We start from the raw sequence: 16813 nt of genomic DNA on the forward strand, positions 1-16813 counted from the left end.
GTCTTTGTAGCTTACAAAAAGCATGACACTGAAGATGTCAAGACGGTCGTTGCACACACACCCAAAGACAAAAGACTTAGTCCTAACCTTACTGTTAGTTTTTGCTAGGTATATACATGCAAGTATCCGCGCCCCAGTGTAGATGCCCTGGACACCCACTAAGGGTAGATAGGAGCGGGCATCAGGCTCACACCCCCCCGTAGCCCAAGACGCCTTGCAATTGCCACACCCCCACGGGTATTCAGCAGTAGTTAATATTAAGCAATGAGTGTAAACTTGACTTAGCCATAGCAAATCTAGGGTTGGTAAATCCTGTGCCAGCCACCGCGGTCATACAGGAGACCCAAATTAACTTTATAACGGCGTAAAGAGTGGTCACATGTTATCCAAGTAGCTAAGATTAAAAGGCAACTGAGCCGTCACAAGCCCAAGATGCTAGTAAGGCCTCCACGTCAAAGAAGATCTTAGAACAACGATTAATTGAACTCCACGAAAGCCAGGGCCCAAACTGGGATTAGATACCCCACTATGCCTGGCCCTAAATCTTGATGCTTCAACCCTACTTAAGCATCCGCCCGAGAACTACGAGCACTAACGCTTAAAACTCTAAGGACTTGGCGGTGCCCCAAACCCACCTAGAGGAGCCTGTTCTGTAATCGATGATCCACGTTATACCTGACCATTCCTTGCCATAATTCAGCCTACATACCGCCGTCGCCAGCCCACCTCCCCTGAAAGCCCAACAGTGGACGCAACAGCCCTAACCACGCTAACAAGACAGGTCAAGGTATAGCCCATGGAATGGAAGCAATGGGCTACATTTTCTAGACTAGAACACAACGGCAAAGGGACTTGAAACTGTCCCTGGAAGGCGGATTTAGCAGTAAAGTGGGACAATCGAGCCCTCTTTAAGCCGGCCCTGGGGCACGTACACACCGCCCGTCACCCTCCTCGCAGGCGCCCCCCCCCCCCCCAAATTTAAAAACTTTTTTCCCCAAAAAAGGGGGGAACAAGGTAAGTGTACCGGAAGGTGTACTTAGAATACCAAGACGTAGCTTAAACGAAAGCATTCAGCTTACACCTGAAAAATATCTGCTAACACCAGATCGTCTTGATGCCAAACTCTAGCCCAATCAACATGACCTGGAATAACAAAGCTACTACTCACACTAAACCAAAGCATTTACTAGTCCTAGTATAGGCGATAGAAAAGACACCATTGGAGCGATAGAGACTACGTACCGTAAGGGAAAGATGAAATAACAATGAAAACTAAGCTAAAAACAGCAAAGATCAACCCTTGTACCTTTTGCATCATGGTCTAGCAAGAAAAACCAAGCAAAACGAATTTAAGTTTGCCACCCCGAAACCCAAGCGAGCTACTTACGAGCAGCTGTTAGAGCGAACCCGTCTCTGTGGCAAAAGAGTGGGATGACTTGTTAGTAGAGGTGAAAAGCCAACCGAGCTGGGTGATAGCTGGTTGCCTGTGAAATGAATCTAAGTTCACTCTTAATTCTTCTCCAAGGAACCAAAGAACCCTAATGAAGCGAATTAAGGGATATTTAAAGGAGGTACAGCTCCTTTAAAAAAGAATACAATCTCTACGAGCGGATAAATAACAACATACGAACTTACTGTGGGCCCTTAAGCAGCCATCAACGAAGAGTGCGTTAAAGCTCCGTATTCAAAAATATAAAAACCCTATGACTCCCTCCCCATTAACAGGCTAACCTATATGTAAATAGGAGAATTAATGCTAGAATGAGTAACCAGGGTCCTCCCTCTACGACGCAAGCTTACATCTATACATTATTAACAAATTACCAATATACGACAAATCAAACAAGCAGAGTATTAAGCATCTTGTTAACCCGACAGAGGAGCGTCCATTAAGAAAGATTAAAACCTGTAAAAGGAACTAGGCAAATTCGTCAAGGCCCGACTGTTTACCAAAAACATAGCCTTCAGCAAACCAACAAACAAGTATTGAAGGTGATGCCTGCCCGGTGACTCACGTTTAACGGCCGCGGTATCCTAACCGTGCAAAGGTAGCGCAATCAATTGTCCCATAAATCGAGACTTGTATGAATGGCTAAACGAGGTCTTAACTGTCTCTTACAGGCAATCGGTGAATTGATCTCCCTGTACAAAAGCAGGGATAAACCCATAAGACGAGAAGACCCTGTGGAACTTCAAAACCAACGGCCACCTTATATCACATACACACCCACCGGGTTCACTGACACATAAGAGATTGGCACGTGTTTTTCGGTTGGGGCGACCTTGGAGTAAAACAAAGCCTCCAAAAATTGGACCACAACTCTAGACCAAGAGCAACCCCTCAACGTGCTAACAGCACCCAGACCCAATACAATTGATCAATGGACCAAGCTACCCCAGGGATAACAGCGCAATCTCCCCCGAGAGTCCATATCGACAGGGAGGTTTACGACCTCGATGTTGGATCAGGACATCCTAGTGGTGCAGCAGCTACTAAGGGTTCGTTTGTTCAACGATTAACAGTCCTACGTGATCTGAGTTCAGACCGGAGCAATCCAGGTCGGTTTCCATCTATGATGAACTCTTCCCAGTACGAAAGGACAGGAAAAGTGAGGCCAATACCACAAGCAAGCCTCCGCCTTAAGTGATGAAAGCAACTAAATCACGAAAAGCTATCACTTCCCCCCCCGTCCAAGAAAAGGACCAGCTAGCGTGGCAGAGATCGGAAAATGCAAAAGGCTTAAGTCCTTTAACTCAGAGGTTCAAATCCTCTCCCTAGCTTTAAACCCCTCCATGAACAACTACCCCCTTCTAATTAACCTCATCATAACCTTATCCTACGCCCTCCCAATTCTAATTGCAGTAGCCTTCCTAACATTAGTAGAACGCAAAATCCTAAGCTATATGCAAAGCCGAAAAGGCCCAAACATCGTCGGCCCCTATGGACTTTTACAACCCCTGGCAGATGGTATTAAACTATTCATTAAAGAACCCATCCGACCATCAACATCTTCCCCAATCCTATTTATCACAACACCCATACTAGCCCTTCTCCTAGCTGTCTCAATCTGAATACCACTCCCCCTACCATTCTCCCTAGCCGACCTAAACCTAGGCGTACTATTTCTATTAGCCATGTCAAGCCTAGCAGTCTACTCCATCTTATGATCAGGATGAGCCTCAAACTCAAAATACGCCCTAATCGGGGCATTACGAGCAGTAGCTCAAACAATCTCCTATGAAGTCACCCTAGCAATTATCCTACTATCCGTTATCCTCCTTAGCGGAAACTACACCTTAAGCACCCTAGCAATTACCCAAGAACCCCTCTACCTCATTTTCCCATGTTGACCCCTAGCCATAATATGATACGTATCTACACTAGCCGAAACGAACCGAGCTCCATTCGACCTAACAGAGGGAGAATCCGAACTAGTCTCCGGTTTCAACGTAGAGTACGCAGCAGGTCCATTCGCCCTATTCTTCCTAGCTGAATACGCCAACATTATACTAATAAACGCACTAACCACTATCCTATTCTTCAACCCAAGCTTTCTTAACCCACAACAAGAGCTATTCCCAGTAATCCTGGCAACAAAAGTACTTCTTCTATCAGCAGGATTCCTATGATCCGCGCCTCATACCCACGATTCGATATGACCAACTAATACACTACTATGAAAAACTTTCTCCCACTTACACTCGCCCTATGTCTGTGACACATCAGCATACCAATCTTGCTATGCGGGCCTGCCCCCATACCTAAGATCGCCGGAAATGTGCCTGAATACTTAAGGGTCACTATGATAAAGTGAACATAGAGGTACACCAGTCCTCTCATTTCCTAATATTTAGAAAAGTAGGAATCGAACCTACACTAGAGAAATCAAAACCCTCCATACTTCCTTTATATTACTTTCTAGTAGGGTCAGCTAAATAAGCTATCGGGCCCATACCCCGAAAATGATGGTTCAACCCCTTCCCCTGCTAATGAACCCCCAAGCAAAACTAGTCTTCATCGCCAGTCTCCTGCTAGGCTCCACCATCACAATTTCAAGCAACCATTGAATTATAGCCTGAACCGGACTAGAAATCAACACACTTGCCATCCTACCACTAATCTCAAAATCCCACCACCCTCGAGCAATCGAAGCCGCTACCAAATACTTCCTCACCCAGGCAGCTGCTTCAGCCCTAGTACTATTCTCCAGCATAACCAACGCATGGCATACTGGACAATGAGACATTACCCAACTAACCCACCCAATATCCTGCTTAATCCTCACCTCTGCAATTGCAATAAAACTAGGTCTAGTACCTTTCCATTTCTGATTTCCAGAAGTATTACAAGGATCCCCCCTCACCACAGGACTAATCCTATCCACAGCCATAAAACTACCACCCTTAACACTACTCTTTATAACCTCACATTCCCTAAATCCTACCCTCCTAGTCATCCTGGCCATTCTCTCAACAGCCCTAGGAGGGTGAATAGGACTAAACCAAACACAAACCCGAAAAATCTTAGCCTTCTCATCCATCTCTCACTTAGGATGGATGGCCATCATCATTACATACAACCCCAAACTTACCCTACTAAACTTCTATCTATATGCACTAATAACCGCAACCGTATTCATAACCCTAAACTCAATAAAAGTCCTAAAACTATCAACCCTAATAACTGCATGAACAAAAGCCCCATCACTAAGCGCAATCCTACTATTAACCCTATTATCCCTTGCAGGACTACCTCCAATAACAGGATTCCTACCAAAATGACTTATCATCCAAGAACTAACCAAACAAGACATAGCCCCAACAGCCACAATCATCTCCCTACTATCACTACTAGGACTATTCTTCTACCTACGACTTGCATACTGCGCTACCATCACACTCCCCCCACATACCACTAACCATATTAAACAATGACACATTAACAAACCAACAAACCCCCTAATCGCTATCTTAGCCTCATTATCTATTACCTTACTCCCAATCGCCCCAATAATCCTCACCATTATTTAAGAAACTTAGGATCACTTAAACCGAAGGCCTTCAAAGCCTTAAACAAGAGTTAAACCCTCTTAGTTTCTGCTAAAGTCCGCAGGACATTACCCTGCATCTCCCAAACGCAACTCGGACACTTTAATTAAGCTAGGACCTTACCTACCACTAGACAGATGGGCTTCGATCCCATAACACTATAGTTAACAGCTATATGCCCAAACCAACAGGCTTCTGTCTACAGGCCCCGGCGCACTTCTAATGCACATCAATGAGCTTGCAACTCACTATGAACTTCACTACAGGACCGATAAGAAGAGGAATCAAACCTCTGTGAAAAGGACTACAGCCTAACGCTTATACACTCAGCCATCTTACCTGTGACATTCATTAACCGATGATTATTTTCAACCAACCACAAAGATATCGGGACCCTATACCTAATTTTCGGCGCCTGAGCCGGAATAGTAGGTACCGCCCTAAGCCTCCTCATTCGAGCAGAACTAGGCCAACCCGGAGCCTTACTAGGAGACGACCAAGTATATAACGTTGTCGTCACAGCCCATGCTTTCGTAATAATTTTCTTCATAGTTATACCCATCATAATTGGAGGATTCGGAAACTGACTAGTCCCCTTAATAATCGGAGCCCCAGACATAGCATTCCCACGAATAAACAATATAAGCTTCTGACTTCTCCCCCCCTCGTTCCTCCTGCTACTAGCATCCTCAACAGTCGAGGCAGGAGTCGGAACAGGCTGAACAGTATACCCACCACTAGCCGGAAATCTAGCCCATGCCGGAGCCTCAGTAGACCTAGCCATTTTCTCACTTCACTTAGCAGGTATTTCCTCCATCCTAGGAGCAATCAACTTCATCACAACAGCAATCAATATAAAACCACCCGCCCTATCACAATACCAGACCCCCCTATTCGTATGATCTGTCTTAATTACTGCAGTCCTACTTCTCCTATCCCTCCCTGTCCTTGCCGCAGGAATCACAATACTTCTCACAGACCGCAACCTAAATACAACATTCTTCGACCCTGCAGGAGGAGGAGACCCAGTACTATACCAACATCTCTTCTGATTCTTCGGCCACCCAGAAGTTTACATCCTAATCTTACCAGGATTCGGCATCATCTCCCACGTCGTAACCTACTACGCAGGTAAAAAAGAACCATTCGGCTACATGGGGATAGTATGAGCCATACTATCAATCGGATTCCTAGGATTCATCGTCTGAGCCCACCATATATTTACAGTAGGAATAGACGTAGACACCCGAGCATACTTCACATCTGCAACCATAATTATCGCCATCCCAACCGGCATCAAAGTGTTTAGCTGACTAGCAACACTCCACGGAGGAACAATCAAATGAGACCCACCAATACTATGAGCTCTAGGATTTATTTTCCTATTTACCATTGGAGGGCTAACCGGGATTGTCCTAGCAAACTCCTCACTAGACATTGCTCTACACGACACCTACTACGTAGTAGCCCACTTCCACTATGTCCTATCAATAGGAGCAGTATTTGCTATCCTGGCAGGATTCACTCACTGATTCCCCCTATTCACAGGATATACACTTCACTCAACATGAGCCAAAGTGCACTTTGGAGTAATATTCGTAGGAGTAAACCTAACCTTCTTCCCCCAACACTTCCTAGGCCTAGCCGGCATACCACGACGATACTCAGACTACCCAGATGCCTACACAATATGAAATACTATCTCATCAGTAGGCTCACTTATCTCCCTAACAGCTGTAATTATACTAGTATTTATCATCTGAGAAGCCTTCGCATCTAAACGTAAAGTACTACAACCAGAACTAACAAGCACCAACATCGAATGAATCCACGGATGCCCACCACCCTTCCACACATTCGAAGAACCAGCCTTCGTCCAGGTTCAAGAAAGGAAGGAATCGAACCCCCATATGTTGGTTTCAAGCCAACCGCATAAACCACTTATGCTTCTTTCTCATAAAGAGATACTAGTAAAACAATTACATAGTCTTGTCAAGACTAAATTACAGGTGAAACCCCAGTGTATCTCCACACCCAACCATGGCAAACCACTCACAACTTAACTTCCAAGATGCCTCATCCCCTATCATAGAAGAACTCATAGGATTTCACGACCACGCACTAATAGTCGCCCTAGCAATCTGCAGCTTAGTCCTCTACCTACTAACCCTTATACTTACAGAAAAACTAACCTCCAACACAGTCAACGCCCAAGCAATCGAACTAGTCTGAACAATCCTTCCAGCCATAGTCCTAATCATACTAGCCCTGCCATCCCTACGAATCCTATATATAATAGACGAAATCAACGAACCAGACCTAACACTAAAAGCCATCGGCCACCAATGATACTGATCCTACGAATATACCGACTTCAAAGACCTAATATTCGACTCCTACATAATCCCAACAACAGACCTACCCCTAGGCCACTTCCGCCTACTAGAAGTCGACCATCGAGTAGTAATCCCCACAAGCTCCACCATCCGAGTAATTGTCACCGCTGACGACGTACTCCACTCATGAGCCGTACCAAGCCTAGGAGTAAAAACCGATGCAATCCCAGGACGCCTAAACCAAACCTCCCTGTTCGCATCCCGGCCAGGAGTCTTCTACGGACAATGCTCAGAAATTTGCGGAGCCAACCACAGTTTCATACCAATCGTAGTAGAATCCGCCCCACTCGCCAACTTCGAAAACTGATCATCCTCAATCTCATCCTAAACACCACCAACCATTAAGAAGCTATGAATCAGCATTAGCCTTTTAAGCTAAAGAAAGAGGGCTACATCCCTCCTTAATGGTATGCCTCAACTAAACCCAAACCCCTGGCTTTTTATCATGATCATTTCATGGTTAACCTTTTCCATGATTATCCAACCCAAAGTCCTAACATTCGTATCAACTAACCCTCCATCTAGCAAAACCCATACTACACCAAGTACCACCCCCTGAACCTGACCATGAACCTAAGCTTCTTCGACCAATTCTCTAGCCCATCCCTCCTGGGAATCCCACTAATCCTCATCTCAATAACATTCCCAGCCCTACTCCTACCCTCCATAGACAACCGATGAATCACCAACCGACTATCAACCCTCCAACTATGATTCATCAACCTTGTCACAAAACAACTTATATCCCCGCTATATAAAAAAGGGCATAAATGAGCTCTTATCCAAACATCCCTTATATTCTTCCTTCTCCTCATTAACCTACTTGGACTACTACCATATACATTCACTCCAACCACCCAACTATCAATTAACCTCGCACTTGCCTTCCCCCTATGACTTGCCACACTCCTGACAGGGCTACGAAATCAACCCTCTGCTTCCCTATGACACCTACTGCCAGAAGGGACCCCAACACCACGAATCCCAGCCCTCATCCTTATCGAAACAACAAGCCTACTTATCCGACCACAAGCCCTACGAGTACGACTATCAGCAAACCTTACAGCAGGACACCTACTTATTCAACTCATCTCAACTGCCACAATACCATTATCTACAACAATACCAGCAGTCTCCCTACTATCCCTGCTACTACTATTTCTTCTTACAATCCTACAAGAAGCAGAAGCAATTATCCAAGCCTACGTCTTTGTACTTCTACTTAGCCTCTACCTTCAAGAAAATATCTAAACCAATGGCCCACCAAGCACATTCCTACCACATAGTCGACCCCAGCCCATGACCTATCCTAGGAGCAGCCGCCGCTCTACTAACCACCTCAGGACTAACAATATGATTCCACTATAACTCACCTCAACTTCTAATTATAGGCCTACTCTCCACCATACTAGTTATATTCCAATGATGACGAGACATCGTACGAGAAAGCACATTCCAAGGCCACCACACCCCTACTGTCCAAAAAGGCCTACGATATGGAATAGCCCTCTTCATCACATCAGAAGCCTTCTTTTTCCTAGGATTCTTCTGAGCCTTCTTCCACTCAAGCTTAGCCCCCACTCCCGAACTAGGAGGACAATGACCACCCGTAGGAATCAAACCATTAAACCCCATAGACGTACCACTCCTAAACACCGCTATTCTTCTAGCCTCAGGGGTCACCGTAACATGAGCCCACCATAGCATCACAGAGGCCAACCGAAAACAAGCAATCCACGCCCTAACCCTAACAGTCCTCCTAGGATTCTATTTCACCGCCCTCCAAGCCATAGAATACTACGAAGCCCCCTTTTCCATCGCCGACGGAGTATACGGCTCAACCTTCTTTGTAGCTACCGGATTCCACGGCCTTCACGTAATCATCGGATCCACATTCCTCCTCGTATGCCTAGCGCGCCTAATCAAATACCACTTCACACCAAACCATCATTTTGGCTTCGAAGCAGCAGCATGATACTGACACTTCGTAGACGTCGTCTGATTATTCCTATATATCTCTATCTACTGATGAGGATCTTACTCTTCTAGTATATTAATTACAATCGACTTCCAATCCTTAAAATCTGGTTTAAACCCAGAGAAGAGTAATAAACATAATCATATTCATATTCATCCTATCCACATCCCTAAGCATTATCCTAACCACCCTAAACTTCTGATTAGCCCAAATTAACCCAGACTCAGAAAAACTATCCCCATACGAATGCGGATTCGACCCCCTAGGATCCGCCCGCTTACCATTCTCAATCCGCTTCTTCCTAGTAGCCATCCTATTCCTACTATTCGACCTAGAAATCGCCCTACTACTACCCCTACCATGAGCAATCCAACTTCAATCCCCCACCACCACCCTAATATGAGCCTCCACACTAATTCTCTTACTAACACTAGGACTCGTATACGAATGAACCCAAGGAGGACTAGAATGAGCGGAATAACAGAAAGTTAGTCTAACCAAGACAGTTGATTTCGACTCAACAGATTATAGCTTAAACCTATAACTTTCTTCATGTCCTACCTCCACCTAAGTTTCTACTCAGCCTTCACCTTAAGCAGCCTAGGCATAGCCTTCCACCGCACCCACCTAATCTCCGCCCTCCTATGTTTAGAATGCATGATATTATCCATATATATAGCCCTAGCCATGTGACCAATCCAAATACAATCAACATCCTCCACCCTCCTTCCAATCATCATACTAACATTTTCCGCCTGCGAGGCGGGTACAGGATTAGCCCTACTAGTAGCCTCTACTCGAACCCACGGCTCCGACCACCTACACAACTTTAACCTACTACAATGCTAAAAATCATTATCCCAACTACAATACTACTCCCCCTAACACTCCTATCCCCTCCCAAACATATATGAACTAACATCACCCTACACAGCTTCCTAATCGCCAGCATCAGCCTCCAATGACTAACCCCCACATACTACCCAAACAAAGGCCTGACCCCCTGAACCTCCATTGACCAAATCTCCTCCCCATTACTAGTTCTATCGTGCTGACTACTTCCACTCATATTCATAGCAAGCCAAAATCACCTAGAACAAGAACCTACCACCCGCAAACGAATCTTCACCTCAACAATCATCCTAGCCCAAACATCAATCCTATTAGCCTTCTCAGCCTCAGAATTAATACTATTCTACATCGCATTCGAAGCAACCCTGATCCCCACCCTAATCCTCATCACACGATGAGGAAGCCAACCAGAACGCCTAAATGCCGGCATCTACCTCCTATTCTACACCCTCGCCAGCTCACTCCCCCTGCTAATTGCAATCCTTCACCTACAAAACCAAATCGGCACATTATACCTTCCAATACTTAAACTCTCACACCCCACATTAAACAACTCATGATCAGGCCTAATCGCAAGCCTAGCCCTCCTACTGGCCTTCATAGTGAAAGCCCCCTTATACGGCCTACACCTCTGACTACCAAAAGCCCATGTAGAAGCCCCAATCGCCGGATCAATACTACTAGCCGCCCTGCTCCTAAAACTAGGAGGGTACGGCATTATACGAATTACCATCCTAGTAAATCCCCCATCAAACAACTTACACTATCCCTTCATCACCTTAGCATTATGAGGAGCACTAATAACCAGCGCTATCTGCTTACGACAAATCGACTTAAAATCACTCATCGCCTACTCATCAGTAAGCCATATAGGACTCGTCGTAGCCGCAACAATAATTCAAACCCAATGAGCATTCTCAGGAGCAATAATCCTAATAATCTCACATGGACTAACCTCCTCAATACTATTCTGCTTAGCCAACACCAACTACGAACGAACCCACAGCCGAATCCTATTACTCACACGTGGACTACAACCCCTATTACCACTCATGGCCACCTGATGACTTCTAGCTAACCTAACCAACATAGCCCTACCCCCAACAACAAACCTAATAGCAGAACTAACCATCGTAATCGCACTATTCAACTGATCCTCCCTCACAATCATCCTCACAGGAACCGCAATCCTACTCACCGCCTCATACACCCTCTACATACTCATGATAACCCAACGAGGAACACTACCATCTCACATCACATCAATCCAAAACTCCTCCACACGAGAACATCTACTCATAGCCCTACACATAATCCCCATAATACTACTCATCCTAAAACCCGAACTCATCTCCGGAGTACCCATATGCAAGTATAGTTTTAACCAAAACGTTAGACTGTGACTCTAAAAACAGAAGTTAAATCCTTCTTACCTGCCGAGGGGAGGTTAAACCAACAAGAGCTGCTAACTCTCGCATCTGAGTATAAAACCTCAGTCCCCTTACTCTCAAAGGATAGAAGTAATCCAATGGTCTTAGGAACCATCCACCTTGGTGCAAATCCAAGTGAGAGTAATGGACCTACCACTAGTCCTAAACACACTAATACTCCTAACCCTAGCCACCCTATCTACTCCCATCATCCTCCCCATACTATCAGACAACCTCAAAAACTCCCCTACCATCATCACAAACACAGTCAAAACATCCTTCCTAATCAGCCTAATCCCAATAATGATATTCATCCACTCAGGAACAGAAAGCCTAATCTCCCTATGAGAATGAAAATTCATCATAAACTTCAAAATCCCTATCAGCCTAAAAATAGACTTCTACTCCCTTACATTCTTCCCAATCGCCCTATTCGTATCATGATCTATCCTACAATTCGCAACATGATACATGGCCTCAGACCCATACATCACAAAATTCTTCACCTACCTCTTATTTTTCCTAATCGCAATACTCATCTTAATTATCGCAAACAACCTATTCGTCCTATTCATCGGATGAGAAGGAGTCGGAATCATATCCTTCCTGCTAATCAGCTGATGGCATGGCCGAGCAGAAGCCAACACTGCCGCCCTCCAAGCCGTACTCTACAACCGAGTAGGAGACATCGGACTCATTCTATGCATAGCATGACTAGCCTCAACCATAAACACCTGAGAAATCCAACAACTATCCTCTCCATCACAAACCCCCACCCTCCCCCTACTAGGACTTATCCTAGCCGCAACAGGTAAATCAGCCCAATTCGGCCTCCACCCATGACTGCCAGCAGCCATAGAAGGACCCACCCCAGTATCCGCCCTACTGCACTCCAGCACAATAGTAGTAGCCGGAATTTTCCTACTAATCCGAACTCACCCCTTATTCAACCACAACCAAACTGCCCTGACTCTATGCCTATGCCTTGGAGCCCTATCTACCCTATTTGCAGCCACATGCGCCCTCACCCAAAATGACATCAAAAAAATCATCGCCTTCTCAACCTCAAGCCAACTAGGCCTAATAATAGTCACCATCGGACTAAATCTACCCGAACTAGCCTTCCTCCACATCTCAACCCACGCCTTCTTCAAAGCAATACTATTCCTATGCTCCGGATCCATCATCCATAGCCTAAACGGCGAACAAGACATCCGAAAAATAGGAGGCCTACAAAAAATACTACCCACAACCACCTCCTGCTTAACTATCGGCAACCTCGCCCTGATAGGAACACCATTCCTAGCAGGATTCTACTCAAAAGACCAAATCATCGAAAGCTTAAGCACATCCTACCTAAACACTTGAGCTTTAGTGCTTACCCTACTAGCAACATCTTTCACCGCAGTATACACAATCCGTATAATCGTACTAGTACAGACAGGCTTCGTTCGAATCGCTCCCCTCACCCCAATCAATGAAAACAACCCCGCAGTGACTTCCCCTCTAACTCGACTAGCTCTAGGAAGTATTACGGCAGGATTTCTCATCACCTCATTTATCATCCCCACAAAAACCCCACCCATAACAATACCACTATCCATCAAAATCACAGCCCTAATGGTCACAGCCCTAGGAATTGCCCTAGCCCTAGAAATTTCAAAAATAACCCAAACCCTAATCCTAACAAAACAAACTACCTTCTCAAACTTCTCCACCTCCCTAGGATTCTTCAACCCCCTAATTCACCGCTTCAGCATAACAAACTCCCTAAAAGGAGGCCAAAACATCGCCTCACACCTGATCGACCTATCCTGATTTAAAATATTCGGCCCAGAAGGACTAGCCAACCTGCAAGTCCTAGCAACCAAAACCGCCACCACCCTACACTCAGGACAAATAAAAGCCTACCTAGGAACATTCGCCTTATCCATCCTAATCATCCTCACATCCATACACAGAACCAACTAATGGCCCCAAACCTACGAAAAAACCACGAACTACTAAAAATCATCAACGACGCCCTAATTGACCTCCCCACACCCTCAAACATCTCAACATGATGAAACTTCGGGTCACTCCTGGGCATTTGTCTAATTACCCAAATTGTAACAGGCCTGCTGCTAGCAACACACTACACAGCAGACACCTCCCTAGCTTTCGCCTCAGTAGCCCACATATGCCGAGATGTACAATTTGGCTGACTAATCCGAAACCTCCACGCAAACGGCGCCTCCTTCTTCTTCATCTGCATCTACCTTCACATCGGCCGAGGAATCTACTACGGCTCATATCTAAACAAAGAGACCTGAAACATCGGAGTCATTCTCCTCCTAACCCTCATAGCAACTGCCTTCGTAGGATATGTACTACCCTGAGGACAAATATCCTTCTGAGGAGCCACAGTAATCACAAACCTACTCTCAGCCATCCCCTACATCGGCCAAACATTAGTAGAATGAGCCTGAGGAGGATTCTCAGTAGACAACCCCACACTAACACAATTCTTTGCTCTCTCCTTCCTACTCCCATTCGTCATTGCAGGCCTCACACTAGTTCACCTCACCTTCCTGCACGAAACAGGCTCAAACAACCCATTAGGTATCCCATCAGACTGTGATAAAATCCCCTTCCACTCCTACTACACCACAAAAGATATCCTAGGCTTCGCACTAATATTCTTCCTCCTAGCTTCACTAGCCCTATTCTCCCCCAACCTACTAGGAGACCCAGAAAACTTCACACCTGCCAATCCCCTAGTAACACCCCCCCACATCAAACCTGAATGATACTTCCTATTCGCCTACGCCATTCTACGATCCATCCCCAACAAACTAGGAGGAGTCCTAGCCCTAATAGCTTCAATCCTAGTTCTATTCCTACTTCCCCTACTCCACACATCCAAACTACGATCAATAACATTCCGACCACTCTCCCAAATCCTATTCTGAACCCTAGTCGCCAACGTCCTAGTTCTCACATGAGTAGGCAGCCAACCAGTAGAACACCCATTCATTATCATCGGCCAACTAGCCTCACTCTCATACTTCACAATTATCCTAATTTTATTCCCCCTCACAGCCATCCTAGAGAATAAAATACTGAAACTATAACATACTCTAATAGTTTATAAAAACATTGGTCTTGTAAACCAAAGATTGAAGACTACGCCCCTTCTTAGAGTTTATTTATTTCAGAAAGAAAGGATTTAAACCCTCATCACCAACTCCCAAAGCTGGCATTTTCATACTAAACTACTTTCTGAAAACCCTAAACAGCCCGAATAGCCCCCCGAGACAACCCCCGCACAAGCTCCAACACCACAAATAAAGTCAACAACAGCCCTCACCCACCAATTAAAAGTAACCCAACCCCATACGAATAAAAAACAGCTACCCCACTAAAATCCAACCGAACCGACAACAATTCCTCACTACCCAACACTCCCTCACCCATAACCATCCCTAACACACCCCCAACAACAAGCCCAACCATAACAACTAAACCCATCCCAAAACCATATCCAACAACCCCCCAATCTACCCATGACTCAGGATAAGGATCCGCCGCCAATGAAACCGAATAAACAAATACCACCAACATTCCCCCCAAATAAACCATCACCAATACCAGAGATACAAACGAAACCCCCAAACTCACCAACCAACCACACCCAGCAACAGCAGCCACAACCAATCCTATAACCCCATAATAAGGAGACGGATTAGATGCTACTCCCAACCCCCCTAAAACAAAACACAACCCTAAAAATAAAACAAATTCTATCATATATTCCTACTCAGTCTTTCTCTAAGATCTGCGGCCTGAAAAGCCGCCGTTATAAATATTTAACTACAGGAACCCCTCATTGTAAAGGACCCCCCCCTTCCCCCCCCACATTTTTCCTCCTGAATTTTAAGGTATGTACAAAATGGATCGCATTCTTTGCCCCATCAAAAAGTCACTGAAATGGAGGAAAGCCAACGTCATACGCTATGGCACTCCACCAAAAGCCCAAACATTATCTCCAAATAAATGAAGTTCCAACATTTACCCTCCCAGGCACATTTTTGCTTCAGGTACCATACAGCCCAAGTTATCCTACCCAAGGCCGAGGCCGCAAGCGTTACCCAAAAACCAGGGACTTCTCCACCGTGCTCAACTCCCAACCTAGAAAACGCCTAATGTCACAGTACTCCTTTGCATTCTCAAAGTCTACTGAATTCGCCCACCTCCTAGGGACAATGCCCGTCCAACAGCTTTCAAGTACTCCCAAGCCAGAGGACCTGGTTATCTATTAATCGTGTTTCTCACGAGAACCGAGCTACTCAACGTCGTCCGTGTTATAGGTTATTGTTTTCAGGCGCATACTTTCCCCCTAACCGCCGAACTTTACTCGCTCTTTCGTGCCACTGGTTGTAATTTCAGGGCCATAACTTGCTTAAAGCCTTCTCCCTTGCTCTTCACAGATACAAGTGGTCGGTTGGATCCCTCCTCCCTAGTTTCATTATGTCGGCATACCGACCTTCTACACTTTGTTTCTTTTTAGCGTATCTTCATTAAACCCTTCAAGTGCGTAGCAGGTGATATCTTCCTCTTGACATGTCCATCACATGACCGCCGAACATATGAATCCCCTAACACCCAGAATGTCATGGTTTGACGGATAACCTGTCGCAAATTGACACTGATGCACTTTGACCCCATTCATGGAGGGCGCGCTATTTACCTCTCAAGTAGCAAATAAGTTAATGCTCTCCGGACATGCTTATTATTTTACTCCTTTCTAGGAACTTGTATTCAAAACCCTATTTTACGCATCCATTTCTTTTTATATTGACATTTTCAATCACTTTCATTAAACAATTAACCGCATCATCCCTACATTGTCCAAATTATTTAACACACATAATATTCAATTAACATTCCTCTATATTTTCATTATAATACAAACCAAACAAATCATCATCATCACTCCATCATTAACCAACTAACAACAACAAAACCACACCCCAATCATCCCTACAACATCCCACCTTACCTCCACAAAAATCAAACAAAAACAAACATCACAACCACAACCAATCAACACATCACACAAGCCCCAC

The 16813-nt window shown here is 45.1% G+C and overlaps 13 protein-coding genes and 24 non-coding genes across 37 annotated transcripts, besides 1 other annotated feature; 28 read left to right on the top strand and 9 right to left on the bottom strand. All coding sequences in view use genetic code 2, as the record gives it.

The window, feature by feature from the left end:
• Positions 1 to 70, top strand: AZ255_gt01. Its single transcript has one exon. It is a non-coding gene; the product is annotated as a tRNA-Phe (tRNA).
• On the top strand, positions 71 to 1051 carry AZ255_gr02. Its single transcript has one exon. It is a non-coding gene; the product is annotated as a 12S ribosomal RNA (ribosomal RNA).
• AZ255_gt02 lies at positions 1046 to 1115 on the top strand. The gene has a single exon. It is a non-coding gene; the product is annotated as a tRNA-Val (tRNA).
• AZ255_gr01 lies at positions 1116 to 2707 on the top strand. Its single transcript has one exon. It is a non-coding gene; the product is annotated as a 16S ribosomal RNA (ribosomal RNA).
• On the top strand, positions 2707 to 2781 carry AZ255_gt03. The gene has a single exon. It is a non-coding gene; the product is annotated as a tRNA-Leu (tRNA).
• A 12-nt stretch (positions 2782 to 2793) lies between these two features.
• ND1 (NADH dehydrogenase subunit 1) lies at positions 2794 to 3768 on the top strand. The gene has a single exon. It carries the CDS (start codon positions 2794 to 2796, stop codon positions 3766 to 3768), a length of 975 nt encoding a protein of 324 aa, YP_009236079.1.
• A 5-nt stretch (positions 3769 to 3773) lies between these two features.
• On the top strand, positions 3774 to 3846 carry AZ255_gt04. Its single transcript has one exon. It is a non-coding gene; the product is annotated as a tRNA-Ile (tRNA).
• Positions 3847 to 3851: 5 nt separating this feature from the next.
• On the bottom strand, positions 3852 to 3922 carry AZ255_gt05. The gene has a single exon. It is a non-coding gene; the product is annotated as a tRNA-Gln (tRNA).
• Positions 3922 to 3990, top strand: AZ255_gt06. Its single transcript has one exon. It is a non-coding gene; the product is annotated as a tRNA-Met (tRNA).
• On the top strand, positions 3991 to 5030 carry ND2 (NADH dehydrogenase subunit 2). Its single transcript has one exon. A coding segment is annotated over exon 1 (1040 nt).
• AZ255_gt07 lies at positions 5031 to 5100 on the top strand. The gene has a single exon. It is a non-coding gene; the product is annotated as a tRNA-Trp (tRNA).
• A 1-nt stretch (position 5101) lies between these two features.
• AZ255_gt08 lies at positions 5102 to 5170 on the bottom strand. The gene has a single exon. It is a non-coding gene; the product is annotated as a tRNA-Ala (tRNA).
• Positions 5171 to 5178: 8 nt separating this feature from the next.
• AZ255_gt09 lies at positions 5179 to 5251 on the bottom strand. Its single transcript has one exon. It is a non-coding gene; the product is annotated as a tRNA-Asn (tRNA).
• A 1-nt stretch (position 5252) lies between these two features.
• AZ255_gt10 lies at positions 5253 to 5319 on the bottom strand. The gene has a single exon. It is a non-coding gene; the product is annotated as a tRNA-Cys (tRNA).
• AZ255_gt11 lies at positions 5319 to 5389 on the bottom strand. Its single transcript has one exon. It is a non-coding gene; the product is annotated as a tRNA-Tyr (tRNA).
• A 1-nt stretch (position 5390) lies between these two features.
• On the top strand, positions 5391 to 6941 carry COX1 (cytochrome c oxidase subunit I). The gene has a single exon. It carries the CDS (start codon positions 5391 to 5393, stop codon positions 6939 to 6941), a length of 1551 nt encoding a protein of 516 aa, YP_009236081.1.
• Positions 6933 to 7005, bottom strand: AZ255_gt12. The gene has a single exon. It is a non-coding gene; the product is annotated as a tRNA-Ser (tRNA).
• A 5-nt stretch (positions 7006 to 7010) lies between these two features.
• On the top strand, positions 7011 to 7089 carry AZ255_gt13. The gene has a single exon. It is a non-coding gene; the product is annotated as a tRNA-Asp (tRNA).
• On the top strand, positions 7090 to 7773 carry COX2 (cytochrome c oxidase subunit II). Its single transcript has one exon. It carries the CDS (start codon positions 7090 to 7092, stop codon positions 7771 to 7773), a length of 684 nt encoding a protein of 227 aa, YP_009236082.1.
• Positions 7774 to 7784: 11 nt separating this feature from the next.
• On the top strand, positions 7785 to 7853 carry AZ255_gt14. Its single transcript has one exon. It is a non-coding gene; the product is annotated as a tRNA-Lys (tRNA).
• Position 7854: 1 nt separating this feature from the next.
• On the top strand, positions 7855 to 8022 carry ATP8 (ATP synthase F0 subunit 8). Its single transcript has one exon. It carries the CDS (start codon positions 7855 to 7857, stop codon positions 8020 to 8022), a length of 168 nt encoding a protein of 55 aa, YP_009236083.1.
• On the top strand, positions 8013 to 8696 carry ATP6 (ATP synthase F0 subunit 6). Its single transcript has one exon. It carries the CDS (start codon positions 8013 to 8015, stop codon positions 8694 to 8696), a length of 684 nt encoding a protein of 227 aa, YP_009236084.1.
• Positions 8697 to 8700: 4 nt separating this feature from the next.
• On the top strand, positions 8701 to 9484 carry COX3 (cytochrome c oxidase subunit III). Its single transcript has one exon. A coding segment is annotated over exon 1 (784 nt).
• On the top strand, positions 9485 to 9553 carry AZ255_gt15. Its single transcript has one exon. It is a non-coding gene; the product is annotated as a tRNA-Gly (tRNA).
• ND3 (NADH dehydrogenase subunit 3) lies at positions 9554 to 9904 on the top strand. Its single transcript has one exon. The coding sequence runs from the start codon at positions 9554 to 9556 to the stop codon at positions 9902 to 9904; it is 351 nt and encodes a 116-aa protein (YP_009236086.1).
• A 1-nt stretch (position 9905) lies between these two features.
• On the top strand, positions 9906 to 9974 carry AZ255_gt16. Its single transcript has one exon. It is a non-coding gene; the product is annotated as a tRNA-Arg (tRNA).
• A 1-nt stretch (position 9975) lies between these two features.
• Positions 9976 to 10272, top strand: ND4L (NADH dehydrogenase subunit 4L). The gene has a single exon. The coding sequence runs from the start codon at positions 9976 to 9978 to the stop codon at positions 10270 to 10272; it is 297 nt and encodes a 98-aa protein (YP_009236087.1).
• ND4 (NADH dehydrogenase subunit 4) lies at positions 10266 to 11643 on the top strand. The gene has a single exon. A coding segment is annotated over exon 1 (1378 nt).
• Positions 11644 to 11713, top strand: AZ255_gt17. The gene has a single exon. It is a non-coding gene; the product is annotated as a tRNA-His (tRNA).
• AZ255_gt18 lies at positions 11714 to 11779 on the top strand. The gene has a single exon. It is a non-coding gene; the product is annotated as a tRNA-Ser (tRNA).
• Positions 11779 to 11849, top strand: AZ255_gt19. Its single transcript has one exon. It is a non-coding gene; the product is annotated as a tRNA-Leu (tRNA).
• ND5 (NADH dehydrogenase subunit 5) lies at positions 11850 to 13667 on the top strand. Its single transcript has one exon. The coding sequence runs from the start codon at positions 11850 to 11852 to the stop codon at positions 13665 to 13667; it is 1818 nt and encodes a 605-aa protein (YP_009236089.1).
• Positions 13668 to 13675: 8 nt separating this feature from the next.
• Positions 13676 to 14818, top strand: CYTB (cytochrome b). Its single transcript has one exon. The coding sequence runs from the start codon at positions 13676 to 13678 to the stop codon at positions 14816 to 14818; it is 1143 nt and encodes a 380-aa protein (YP_009236090.1).
• Positions 14819 to 14821: 3 nt separating this feature from the next.
• AZ255_gt20 lies at positions 14822 to 14890 on the top strand. The gene has a single exon. It is a non-coding gene; the product is annotated as a tRNA-Thr (tRNA).
• An 8-nt stretch (positions 14891 to 14898) lies between these two features.
• Positions 14899 to 14969, bottom strand: AZ255_gt21. Its single transcript has one exon. It is a non-coding gene; the product is annotated as a tRNA-Pro (tRNA).
• Positions 14970 to 14975: 6 nt separating this feature from the next.
• Positions 14976 to 15494, bottom strand: ND6 (NADH dehydrogenase subunit 6). The gene has a single exon. It carries the CDS (start codon positions 15492 to 15494, stop codon positions 14976 to 14978), a length of 519 nt encoding a protein of 172 aa, YP_009236091.1.
• Position 15495: 1 nt separating this feature from the next.
• Positions 15496 to 15567, bottom strand: AZ255_gt22. The gene has a single exon. It is a non-coding gene; the product is annotated as a tRNA-Glu (tRNA).
• Positions 15568 to 16813: a D loop.

This window comes from Lonchura striata, mitochondrion (genome assembly GCF_046129695.1).
Source record: "Lonchura striata mitochondrion, complete genome".
Taxonomy (NCBI): Eukaryota; Metazoa; Chordata; class Aves; order Passeriformes; family Estrildidae; genus Lonchura; species Lonchura striata.